At 33.1% G+C, this 12,490-nt stretch overlaps 4 protein-coding genes across 4 annotated transcripts; all 4 read right to left on the reverse strand.

Moving 5' to 3' along the window:
* Positions 1-144: 144 nt before the first annotated feature.
* Positions 145-959, reverse strand: LOC119633935. The gene is made up of 2 exons (XM_038027783.1): positions 866-959; positions 145-794 (listed from the first exon to the last, which is right to left on the reverse strand). The coding sequence occupies exons 1-2, from the start codon at positions 911-913 to the stop codon at positions 207-209; spliced, it is 636 nt and encodes a 211-aa protein (XP_037883711.1). The 5' UTR covers positions 914-959; the 3' UTR covers positions 145-206.
* A 3,289-nt stretch (positions 960-4,248) lies between these two features.
* LOC119633924 lies at positions 4,249-5,045 on the reverse strand. Its single transcript, XM_038027756.1, has 2 exons — positions 4,954-5,045; positions 4,249-4,880 (listed from the first exon to the last, which is right to left on the reverse strand). The coding sequence occupies exons 1-2, from the start codon at positions 4,999-5,001 to the stop codon at positions 4,272-4,274; spliced, it is 657 nt and encodes a 218-aa protein (XP_037883684.1). The 5' UTR covers positions 5,002-5,045; the 3' UTR covers positions 4,249-4,271.
* Positions 5,046-8,100: 3,055 nt separating this feature from the next.
* On the reverse strand, positions 8,101-8,890 carry LOC119633960. Its single transcript, XM_038027813.1, has 2 exons — positions 8,706-8,890; positions 8,101-8,620 (listed from the first exon to the last, which is right to left on the reverse strand). The coding sequence occupies exons 1-2, from the start codon at positions 8,754-8,756 to the stop codon at positions 8,255-8,257; spliced, it is 417 nt and encodes a 138-aa protein (XP_037883741.1). The 5' UTR covers positions 8,757-8,890; the 3' UTR covers positions 8,101-8,254.
* A 1,448-nt stretch (positions 8,891-10,338) lies between these two features.
* On the reverse strand, positions 10,339-12,010 carry LOC119633535. The gene is made up of 2 exons (XM_038027138.1): positions 11,909-12,010; positions 10,339-11,814 (listed from the first exon to the last, which is right to left on the reverse strand). The coding sequence occupies exons 1-2, from the start codon at positions 11,954-11,956 to the stop codon at positions 11,209-11,211; spliced, it is 654 nt and encodes a 217-aa protein (XP_037883066.1). The 5' UTR covers positions 11,957-12,010; the 3' UTR covers positions 10,339-11,208.
* Positions 12,011-12,490: the final 480 nt, after the last annotated feature.

Here is a 12,490-nt window from a genome sequence, read left to right on the forward strand (position 1 = left end):
TTTTAAGTTCCGCTTTGTTTCATTTCATGCATATATTACGAGATAAGCGAAATAAAGTTGGCGTTACCAGTAAATCTCTCTATCATTATTAAAAATCTTTTTGTTTGATAAAAAAATTTATAACATTTTTTTTCTTTTTTTTTTATATTTATTATATATAACGCTGTAACATTTTGGTTACATGCAAACAATATCGTTTGTTCTTATTATCTGTAATGGAAAAACATAAAAAATTCGAAGAACTTGTCCAATCGCTTCCCGAAGCAATCCGCTTCCTTGAACTCCTTGAACCATTTTAAAAAGTCGTTGTGATCGCGTTTCTCCTTTTCACTCATATCTTCAGCATATTTTTCGACAGCGTCATCGAAACCATCAAAGAATTCAACGAAATCCTTATGGATCTCCTCAGCCAACTCCTTGCCGCCATCTTTTTCAAATAAGTCATGGACCAGATGAGGATTCGACGATTCGTTGCTTGGCTCCTGAGCACCGGACATTTCATCCTTAAGGTCTAAGATGTTTTGCAAAATTTCCTCATCACTATCGGCTTTAATATGTTTGATGCCCTTAATAAGATTTTCCAAATGTTGTATTTGATGCGCATATTTAGGCGCTTCTTCGTGAGCTTTCAAATCCTCTACAACTTTTTCTAATACGTCGCTATATCGCCCGCTCAAGGGAATTGCAATTTCAATAAGGGTTTTAATAACAGACTTGTATAATTTGTGGTCTGTATTAAACTCATGGTGAGCGGCAGGCGATTCAGCATCTGCCGTAGGTATAGCAAAGCATGACTAAAGGGAAGAAAAAACCCGTATTATTAGTCTATGTATTATAATTATTACTATTCTCATTTAGTTCGTACCTGGAGCACGAGGAGCATTCCAAGCAAGGTTAACGTTAGATAATTCATTTTGCTTACAATTCTGATGATAATTTTAACGGCAAATGTCACACTAATGCTTTACTATCAGTATTGTATGCCTTTTATACCTTGGCTAGGTGTTACCTTATCAATGCAAATTGTGTTAAAAGGTTAAGAGAGATTATTCAAATCATTTCATCATTCAATATGTTAATGATTTAATTGAAATCGTTATTGTATGCTGGCTGTGGTGCTGGCCATATGGTCTGAAACAGATAATAATTGATCAGTGGTTCTCAATTTTTAGCTATTAACTTACATTAATAATTGAAATAAAAATAAATTTTTATTTACAGAAGAAGAAGAAGACTCAAAATTAACATCAGAGAAGAGAAATATTTGTGGCGGAGTCACATAAAACATTCGTCTTTTCTTTTGAATAAATTGATTATAAACTGAAGCAAATGATCCATGCAGAAGAAGCTACAACACCTATCTAGCATGGTGTATTTGTTGTTATCAGTTGGACCTGTTCACAGATGCTTTCGCCAACTGATTGTGATACATTTTTGCAAATCAGAAAATAAATTTTCCATCTCCCCGATTCTATATATATCTTACTTGTTACTCATTCATCGAAAAGCTTACCCACAGTGGACGTCCGATCGAGCTGCCACTAAGCGAATATATTTTCCCGATGACGTACTACGCTTGATTTTTTGCTGTTGTGTTTAATTACATGTTTAATGATTAGAGAAGAGAGAAGAGAGAAAGAAAACAAGAAAATAATTGAAAAGAAAAATTCAATTTACACAAAGAAATTTCCAATTTGTTTGTATGTCTGTTTACATTTTACAAAGAAATGGATGGAAAAAATTCTTAGTAAATATATTGATTAAATAATTAATTGCTCTCGAATTTTCGGAAAATTACATTAATCGACCTACAATTTATTAATTGTTTTCATCGCATAAACAAATTGGAATTTGTTTTCACTCAATAATTCCCTTGAATATTAATAATCAATTACTTAATAATTGCTGATTATACTTTTTTTTTTTTTTTTTAATTTTTAATATTTAACATTAATTCATCAACATGTAGATTATTTGCAATGCTTTTCGTTCTTCTTAAGATGTTACAATTCTTCTTCTTTAAGCGTCGTACACAGCAAAAGCAAATGTTCTTATCGAAGCAGGAAAAAATTAGCTCTTACACCCATACGCACAAGGGGCGTATTATGAATTTTCACAATATTTCGTAGCCCATAGAGATGCTAATCGATGTCTGATTGAGCGTTTGCCTATGTTTGACTAGTGGACGGCAATTTTGTCGGATAAATCTATTTCTGAAATGAAAACTCACGCGTAAAGCTTTCCCTGAGAAAAATCTTTTTAAAATTATTTTATTATTTTTAACATCTCAACTTTTCTATAACTTCGAAAGTAGTCGAAAAAATCTCATTATTTTGGTATCTTTCTTCAAGTATGGTTTTAACTTTTCTTTCAGACCTGACTCTCTTTTCAGACTAGAATGGATGGGAGTTGTTTAGTATAGGAAACTGTAAATACTACTATTGAAATACAATGTATATCCATTTTCAGATAGAGTTAAGCAAGTAAAACCGCTAAACATAGTATTTGGTCACTAATTCCACATACCGAAAGTTGATGAATAAAACGACCCCTGATAGCAGGTATGACGCCGCCAGCCGTAATGATTTTTTTTTTCTCTTCATTTGCCTCGCATCCTAGCACGCAAAGTATAAAGTCAATCACAACATCAGATGGCGATCTGCATTTCTGTGCAAAGCGTAGGAAAATATATTCCACGAATAGTTTTATTTCTTCAACTTTACAAAGATTTTTAGGATGAATCTTAGAACGTAAGTGAAAGAGTCATTGAATCTTTACCATCTAACGCACCGTTTCTTAACATAAACTGCTGACAATACGTAAAGCTGGAAAAAAGAAACTGCATTGTGATATGTATGTGTGGGAAGTTTTCACCACATCCTGAGTGAATCCATCGAGATATTCTCGAAAATTATTCTCAACTCCTTCGAGAAGATCTTCGCTTTCATGTTTGCCTAATAGTGCAGGGAAAAGATTTTCTTTGCCTTCAGGATAATTATGTCCCTGAGCAGCTGCTACCAAGAGTTCAATCGATCTGAACAAATATTTCAAAACCTTCCCTTACTCACATTTTTTGTAATGATCGTCCGCTTCAAAGTAATCTCTCTTCAAGCAATCCTTTACATCGATCGTCGGTCTTGTGTTCCTTTAAATTCTACAATATCTGTTCAGATATTTTTTTTTGATTATTTATATATAATTTATAATGCCAATCAATCAAAATTTAGTTGTAAGTCTACATCTATACACTCAATACCATTATGGAAAGGAAAAACAACCTAAGACGATGTGGAATATACCGTAGAATTGAACGTTGGTCAAATGATGTAGAATTACGTTAATTGAATTTAGTGGTGAAGCGAGTGAGTTGTTGAAGAAGTGTTTTGTTCTTTGTCAATTGCACATTCGTGCGCATAATTGTGTGCCTAAGTCACATCGGTTGCGAATGTTTGCCTTTATTCATTTCTGTATGAATTTTTTTCGTTATGGAAATAAATAAAGATATTGATCTAATATGAAACAGACTTTTTTAATTGACACTCTTAACTAGAAATTAAATTATTTGCTAACTACTAGTAAGACAATTGTGATTAAAATTTTGTCTGTGATAAACGCGACCTGAAATGATTTTGGCAAATACGTTAAGGAAAATATATCAAAAGAACGTTTACTTGAAGAAATGAATTTTTATAGTAAATGAAGATAAATGTGAAGGAATTTGAATCAAAAATTTTTTATACGAAATGGTAATTAAAAGTAACAGTTTCTAAAAATCCCAGCGTTTTCTCATCTTAGTGATTCTATATTACTTTGATGCGGACGCAATCCATTTACTCCATTACTTTAAATATAAATAGCGTAACTTCAAGGTAAGAGTGTGAGTCTTCACATTAAATCAATCCAAATGGTCACTTACTAAGAAAGCACAGTTTCAAGTGAATGTGTGCACTTCTGTTTGCCTAAAATTAAATTCTTTCATTTTCATCATCCAAACTGTAAAGTTTTTCAGATTCTTTATGCATACAAGCCAATATTTCAAGAGTATTTTTGTAAAGAGTTAAATTAAATTGTATTTTAATTGATTTGGTTTGAGAGTTTCAATAAAAGATTGGCAAGCGAATGAACGCCAATGACTAATAGAGAAGAATATATATCGTGAGACAGACAAAGTTCGTATTACTAGTACAACTTTGTTTTTGTTTAATAAAAAGTTTAAATTTATTTTAATCGCTTCTGTTATATATAACGTGTTATATGTAAAGTACATTTTTTCACTTCCTTTTTTCTTTAAATAGTTCGGGATTGAAAAATGTAAAAAACCTTAAAAACTTTTCGAATTGGTTGGCAAAACCATCCGCTTCTTTGAATTCTTTGAACCATTTCAAAAAATCTTCATGATCGGCTTTCTCTCCTTCACTCAAGTCTTTAGCATATTCCTCGAAAGAATCATCGAAATCAGCAAAAAATTCAACCACACTCTTATGAAACTTCTCTATATGTTCTTTGCCGCCATCTTTTTCAAACAAATCATGAACAAGATGAGGATTTGGCGATTTTTTGCTTGCTTCCTGAGCACCGGCCACGTCGCTCTCAAGTTTTAAAATATTACGTAAAGTTTCGTCGTCGCTATCACCTTTCAAATGTTTAGCACCTTTAACAAGCTCTTCCAAATGTTCTATTTGAGTTTCATAATTAGCCGCTTCTTCATGAGCTTTCAAATCCTCTAAAACTTTTTCTAACACATTACCATATTGTTCACCCAAGGGTATGGCGGTTTTAACAAACGCCTCGAGAGTAGCTTTATACAATTTGTTATCTGTATTGAATTCATGATGAGAGGCAGGTGATTCAGCGTCTGGTTTAGGAATAGCAAAGCAAGGCTAAGGAAAAGAAAAAACCAGGACCATAAGTCTCTTTTTGTCGACATTATTATTATTCTTAATTAGTTCGTACCTGTAGCACCAGGAGTTGTGCAAGAAAAGTTAATGTCACGTAAATCATTCTGCATACAATTCCGAGTGTAGCTTTAACTGCAAATTCCACACTAATACTTTACTAATGCTGTTACATGCCTTTTATACCTTATCTGGGTGTCAGCTTATCAATGCAAATTGTGTTAAAAGAACAAAAAAATCATTCAGCCGAAATCATTCAATTTTTAATAATTTAATTGATATCATTATTACATATATATTATTTATATTTAGTGCTAGCCATGTGGTCTGAAATAAACATTTGTTGATAAATGGTTTTCTACTTTTAGTTGTAAACTTAGATTAAAAGCAAAATAAATATAATGTTTTACTTATAGAAAGCTAAGCAATAACAGCAAAGTTTTTTGTTTTGAATAAAATTGAACGTGAAAAGGGTTACGTTATCTATCTGGTATGCTGTATTTGCTGGTTACATCTCAATCAATATAAAACTCCAATTCCGGGAATCGATTGTTGTAAAAACAATTTCAAACTTTCAGTCGTTTAAGGGTAATCAGCAGCTTTAATTTTTAAGTTATGACAAGAACAAGGGTCTTCAAGATACGTCCGCCTGATCAGATGGGCTAGCATTCATAAATTGCATTTGCAAAAGGAAAGCAACATTTCAGAAACTGTAGCGTATCTTCCTAGTAGTGAGTTTTTGCCATTGCGTACGCAGCAAGTGAAGCAATAAGTGGACAACCACACAGTGGAAAAGATCATGATTTTATTTATCATCTTGCAGTACTACCTACATTTTCTCTCTTTCTAGCCAAGCCATATTCACTCATTCCAATTCGTATACTTGAGATTATAGATACGTAATATTCCCCAGGTGACGCAGTGTGCTTAGCTTTGTGCAGTTGTTATACGGTACATCACCTATGTTACAAGATTTTGTAATGTACACAACATCCAGAAGCACTTGAGATAGACGCAACTTTTATTATGCCAAACCCTCAGACTTAACTCTGTCCGTCGTGTTTTTTTTGTTTTCAATCGACAAACCACAATTTTTGAGATATTTTATGTGACCCAAGGAACGTAAGAAAATAATTTGGATCGAATCAATTTTTCAACCACTTCTCATGTTAAGTGTTGTTTACAAAAGTTCTTTTATTCTATAACTGTAGTACGATGTAAGCTATTTTATGGCCAACCATAAGCCCACTACAGTGTTTTTGCTTGTTTTAAATTATTTATTTCTATGATTAGCGTTTAATTATTCAAATGAAAAATTCAATTTACATAGAAAAATTAATTCAAAAGAAAAATTCAATTCACATAAGGAAATTAACAATGTATGTGTATGTTTACTTTTTACAGAGAAATGGAAGGTAAAAATTTTTAGTAAATATATTTATTAAAGAGTTAGTTGCTCTCATAATTTTCGGAAAATTACATTAATCTAACTAAAATTTGTTTACTTTTCTTAGCAGGTAAACAAGTTTGTATTTGTTTTCAATCAATAATTCCTTTGAATGTTAATAGTTTGTCACTTAATAATCATTGATTATATTTAGCTTCTTTTTTTTAATTTTTTACCTTTAGAATATTTTTAACGATTTATTTTTTATTCTTGTATTGTTACAATTGTTTTCCTTTAAGCATTATACGCAGGAAATGTTCATATCGAAGCAGAAAGAAATGAAGTCTTATTGTCACCGCTTTTCGCAAACCTTCCTAGCGCATAAAAGTACTAATGGATCCCTGCTCGAGTATGCGTGTATGCTCGGACAGCGGAGATCAATTTCTAAAATGAAATATCGGGATTAAAACTTTGCTCGAAAGAAGTCTTTCTAAAATTTTTAAAGCTATAAGTTGTAAATTTGTCGTAGTGGACCATCGATGGAATTCTAACAATCTAGCTTGGAATCTGCTTATTATTAATTATTCCTAATTGAGCTCGGTGAAGGTAATAGTGTTTATTTCAAGAATTAAACGTGTTACTTCACTAATTTAATAAATAAAAAAAGCTTTTTAGCCGACTTTTGCAAATAAAAGTGATTTACATCAAACATCTATCCAATATATCAAAAACAAGTCTGTGTGTCCGCTTGTGTCTGTGTGGCGTTTCCCGAGCGCCCTTTCCAGATATTGTCATGAAATTTGGGACTTTTGTCCCAAAAACGAACTTTTTCGAGCATTCCCTGTGCAATGGAAGTTATGCAGAAAATTTAAATGGAATAACCTCGTTTTTGAACGGTTTTAGAGAAACAACATTTTTTAAAATGAAATGAAATGCCTATGGCTCTCGAAAGTCGATCCTTTTTTCAACTTCACTTCCCTTGCGGTACAGCTGCATTTTGAATTTCCATATATCGATATGCATTTTTTTTTTTTTAATTCTTAAATCAGAATCGGAAAATTTTAATCGATAGCAAAAAACTAACGAAGGTTTACAGAAACTCTTATTATAAAGGTGCAAATACAATTGTAAGGCGACTGGACGAAAATCGAAGGATGGAAGCAAATCGCAAACTCAAAATACAAGGTTTCGCGATTGCTGCACCATATACAATCCGTTTAATAGATTCGAACGCTTCCGGCAGAAATGTGTGTTTAAAATTCTATCCACCTTGAATTGGTTTAGTACTTGAGCCAACGCGGCTGGCGCACTTAAAACGTCTGCACTAAGTTTTAACGACTAGGCTCGGACAATCGACTTTTTGAATCCTTTAAAATTTTTTTCCTCTTGCAATTTATATATTTTAATAAATTATATCAATTTCCGATAGCTTGGTTTTGAACAAAACAAAAAAAACATGGAAAAAAATTCATTGTGTTATTACACTTCAGGTAATTGTATGACCTGGAATTCAAAACAACTACTTAACAATTTCCTATCTTTTGGTAAATGCAAAGACTTCAATTATAAACTGTAGATAAAGGGACTGCAAATATCACCTTAGTAGAGGCACTCTAAGCCACGTAAAAAGTCAAACTATCAATAATCGATAGATACCAGCTTTTCATTTGCTTAACATATTTAGATACAAAAATTTTATTTCCGAAGCCAATGCTTTAAATAGTGCGTCAGACAACAATAGTTACAATGTATCCTTAATTTAGTCCTCTTCAGCGAACAGTTGAGGATTAAAAAACATGAAAAATTGTTTAAACATTTCAAATTTGTCTCCACAGTCCTCTTCTTCCCTGAAGCCTTTGAACCATTCCAAAACATTTGTGTGATCGACGTTTTCTGCTTCACTTAAACTCTTCGCACATGCAATAAAATTCTTAACGAAATCATCAAAATATTCAAGAAAGCTCTGGCAAAATTATTCAACGAAATCGTCACTGCCGTGTTTTGAAAACACATCTTCAACGGTACTGCCGTGTCCCGAAATGCTTCTTTCAAATTTTAAGAAGCCTTTAAAAGCTTCTGCAGGGCTGGAGTCTTTAAAGTGTTCGAAGTGTGTAGAAACTAGATCCCGTTGCTTTTTAACATCCTCGTATTTGGCAGTGTTTTTATTCGTTTTCAAATCCTCGACGGCTTCTTCTAATAAATCGATATATCGTTTACAGAACGGTATCAAACGTTCGACAAAGTCTTTCAGAGCAATCTTATAAAGTTTATTCTCTTTATTAAACTCATGATCACAGTTATGTAATTCCGTGTTTGGAGTGGGACTAGTAAAGCACGACTAGAACAAGGAAAAGCAAAACATTGGAAGTAGAAAAAATAAATATTTTATTTGTTTTATTTTATTTTTTCTATTTAATTATTACTTGGGCTAAGATGAAAAGCATCCCAACAAAAGACAATTTATAAATTTTCATTTTACTATGTTAGTAATCCCGTTTATTGTGTTCTGTATATGAAACTGTTTCCTCACTAATATTCTCATTTATTTTTATACCGCTTTTTACGCTTAGCTTATCAATGAATATTGGGTTAAGAGATTAAAATGCTTTCGTTAAAAATCTTTTCAATAATTATTGACTCATTTGCATGTCCATTCTATTTAGACTGCAGTAAATACTAAGTGTTAGTAATAGTTTACACTGCTGTGAATTTGAGATCGCCAAAACAATCAGCACAAGCAAATGGGAAAAGGGGCTACGTATGGCACGACTACCAGGATTTATACTTGAACCATTTCTCTAGAAAATATTATTCGCTTCGCTATTAAGGTCCATAATGGAGTATGTTGCTGTAGCAAAGGAATTACAACAAATGCACGAAAACGTCGCAGGCGTTATAAATGACCTGAAGTCATGGCCCACTAGTGAAAAATTTTTTGTAGCCCAGCAGAAGACCGAAGCCATTTTAAAAAGCAGCAGAAAGAGAAGAAAAGCTGTCACACGGATGGCTACGAAATAAGTAGTACTCCGACGATAAAGCACCCTGGGCGCGTATCTGGACTTTCCCCTCTCTCCCTCTCTCTCTCATTCGCTATAACAACTATCCTGCGTTGTCCACTAGGAGGCCCACATTCTCGCCGTCTGATTTGAGAACAATTCCTGGCCTGCTTGATTTTGCCGTGTACTTTAATGTTTCCGATAAATTACATCATATTTATTACAATGATGATCTTAGTTATATCGGTTAAATATAATGTCATCAATGGCAAAATTGATATAGAAACTTTTGAGAGACTTTGAGTTTAAAAAGCCCTTCCGAAATTTGAAGGTACGTTGCAATTCGTCTTCACCAAGCTGGTTTTATAGCTACTCTCAGAAAATTTAATGGGTCTCTATACTCCAATAGTAATGTTAGCTTTGAAATATGGCAAACGATCAGAAACGGAAGGATATTAAGAAGACAATTGCAGCAAAAAACAGCATCCCCTGGATAGAGAAAGACTTTTAATTATAGCTACAAAGGATCCACGTGTTCTTCTAGCTGATATTAAAAATTAACAAATGAATGATTTTTATAAGGCATTACTATTACTTATAAGAAACTGCCAAATTTTATAATTGTTCATTTGATAGATGTGAAAAAGGAATTCGCTGAAGTCGTACATTATTGGCTAGTTCTACGTCGCATTTGAACGTCAGGACAATCTAATATTTCCCGTAATTGCAAACTAAACGATTGTGACCGTCAACTAGCATCCTTATCCCGTACTGCTTAGCATTAGCAAAAGTGGCTTTGATTAAGATTGTAAGTCGCTTGGTCTGTCATACAAAATTATCTTCTTTATGTTATTTTTATCTTTTCTTTTAAAATTAGAAAATCATAATAACTATATGTTTTACAAAAATTCATGACAATATTAACAAAGCAATCTAAAAACATGTAATTTTATTATTGAAATATATAATGGTTCCCTACTATATTCGCTTACATGTATTGTATATGCATTTGTATTCGCTAGCAATGTTCAATAGCTATTACAACCACTTGAAATCTTCGTTTCTGATAACGTTGTCTAGACTTCGACATCAAGCCATTTGTTACACTTGTGATTTTTTATTTTTTTTTTTTGATGTGACCAATCACTCAGGGAACCCTAATTTTTGTGTGACATGGTGACGGTCCGAAAGAAGCGACGATATAGAAGAAATAGACCTCACCCTCTAGTGGTTGCGTGCCAAGTCCGTGAGTGTTGTGTCATTACCGACTGAGTACTCACTACAGCCACGGGCAAAGTACAGTCGATCACACTTGAGATTTAAATCCGCGAACGTTGACTTAGAAGCCGCGATTCTTACCTAACGGCCTACTCACGCGAACGTATATCTTCGCTGCTCGCTCTTTTTGCCTAAATATATGTTAGCACGCATCATGAAGCTGCATTTGAATATGGCTTTAGGTCCTTTTAATAAACACTGCTTGTAGATATGTCTGCGATATTTTCCTTGTCATTATCAATTAATTTGGTACTCAAGCGCTTTCGGCTTTTTCTAACTTGTTTCTTTGTGTATGTTTACGTTGTTAAAATTTATCAAGTTTTCTTTATCAATTTTTAGTATCACATTCTTTCATCGTCGGATATTCATTTGTGACATTTTCTTGCATAACACGTTCACATGCGATGTTACGTTTGTTTTTCTTAGTCTTTACTTTAAAGCGGTTGATCTCAGCAAGCGAAAACTTTGGATTATTAGAAATATATCAAAACTAAACGTTCCAGTTAAAAATATTTGTTTATCGAATAAAAGAAGAAATTAAAAAAAGAAAGGCTTAAATCTTTAGGATGTTATTGTTTTTATTATTGATTAATTTGAAGCTTTATTTTCTTTCTCAGATATCCAAGATAAAGTTTAGTAGAATTTTCGGGAATCACTCTCTTGAAAATAAATTCGGGTTATATAATTTGAAAAAGCTTACGAATGCTACAAATTGTTTAACAAATTTCCCAGGTGGATCTTTTTGTACAAATGACTTATGCCATTTCAGAAGATCGTCATTGACTTCTTTTCCATTATCACTGAAGTTTTCACCATATTCTGCATCGAATCCATCGAAATATTCTTGGAAACTTTTTTCAAATCCTTCCAATAGTTCTTCATCTTCATGTTTGTCGAGTAGTGTATAGAAAAGATTTTTTTTGGCTTCGGGCTCCTTATACTCGTGAGTAGCTGCTAACAAGTGCTCCACCAATCTCAGTAAATATTTCAAAACTTCTTCTTGATCAGAGTTTCCCAGATGATCGGCCGCTTCAATGTACTCTTCTAAGCGATCTTTTACTTCGTCGTATTCATCGTCGGACTTGTGTTCTTTGATATCCTCCAACATCTGTTTCGATATTTTTCCAAAATTTTCACAGTAGGGCAAGGCGCGTTTTACAAAATCGTTTGCAACTGCTTTATACAATTCGCTGTTTGTATTGAGTTCATGCTGTGAATCTGTAGCCTCTGCTTCTGGTACAGGACTGGCGAAAGAATGCTAAAAAGTACAAAAATAATAATAAGAAAAAAATATGAACCATCACTAATACGATAAAATGGAAGAACAAATATTGTTTACTAATAAAATTCACCTGGATAATCAGCAGTAATCCTAAAACGACAATCGTGGATTTTCTCATTGCGAATGCTGTGATGTTCAGTTTGCTTTTGTACAATCATTGAATTTTTATTAGAGCTGAGTTACTTTTATAGTTTGAAAAATAAAATCAATTATCATCTAAAGTAATCTTATCTCATTTAGCTGACGCTTAATAACCTCCACGGTTAAGGTTTGCACAATTAGTTTACAGTGCAAGCTTTGATAGAGTTTGCGAAGTCTATTAATTTCTTAGAACTTAAGGAATTTTAAAATAATTGTGCCTCTTTGGGGTAAATTTAAGAATACTTAAATAATGTTAACTAAATAGTTATCTCACATGTCACTCCCTGCTATTAGAAATAGCGCCATTGAAAGTATAGGAATGAGATTTCAAACAACTACACAATAACCGCTACAGTATATATCGTATTATTTTCCAGGAGAGTTGGTCCGTAGGGATGCCAATAGCAGGCCGACTTTTGCGTGTGATATTTATAGATTCACAAGGTAACAGAATCATATCATCGGCGACAATTTCAACTGCAGATATCAGGCATAGGGTTTTATCTGGGCT

This window comes from Glossina fuscipes, unplaced genomic scaffold (genome assembly GCF_014805625.2).
Source record: "Glossina fuscipes isolate IAEA_lab_2018 unplaced genomic scaffold, Yale_Gfus_2 2, whole genome shotgun sequence".
Taxonomy (NCBI): Eukaryota; Metazoa; Arthropoda; class Insecta; order Diptera; family Glossinidae; genus Glossina; species Glossina fuscipes.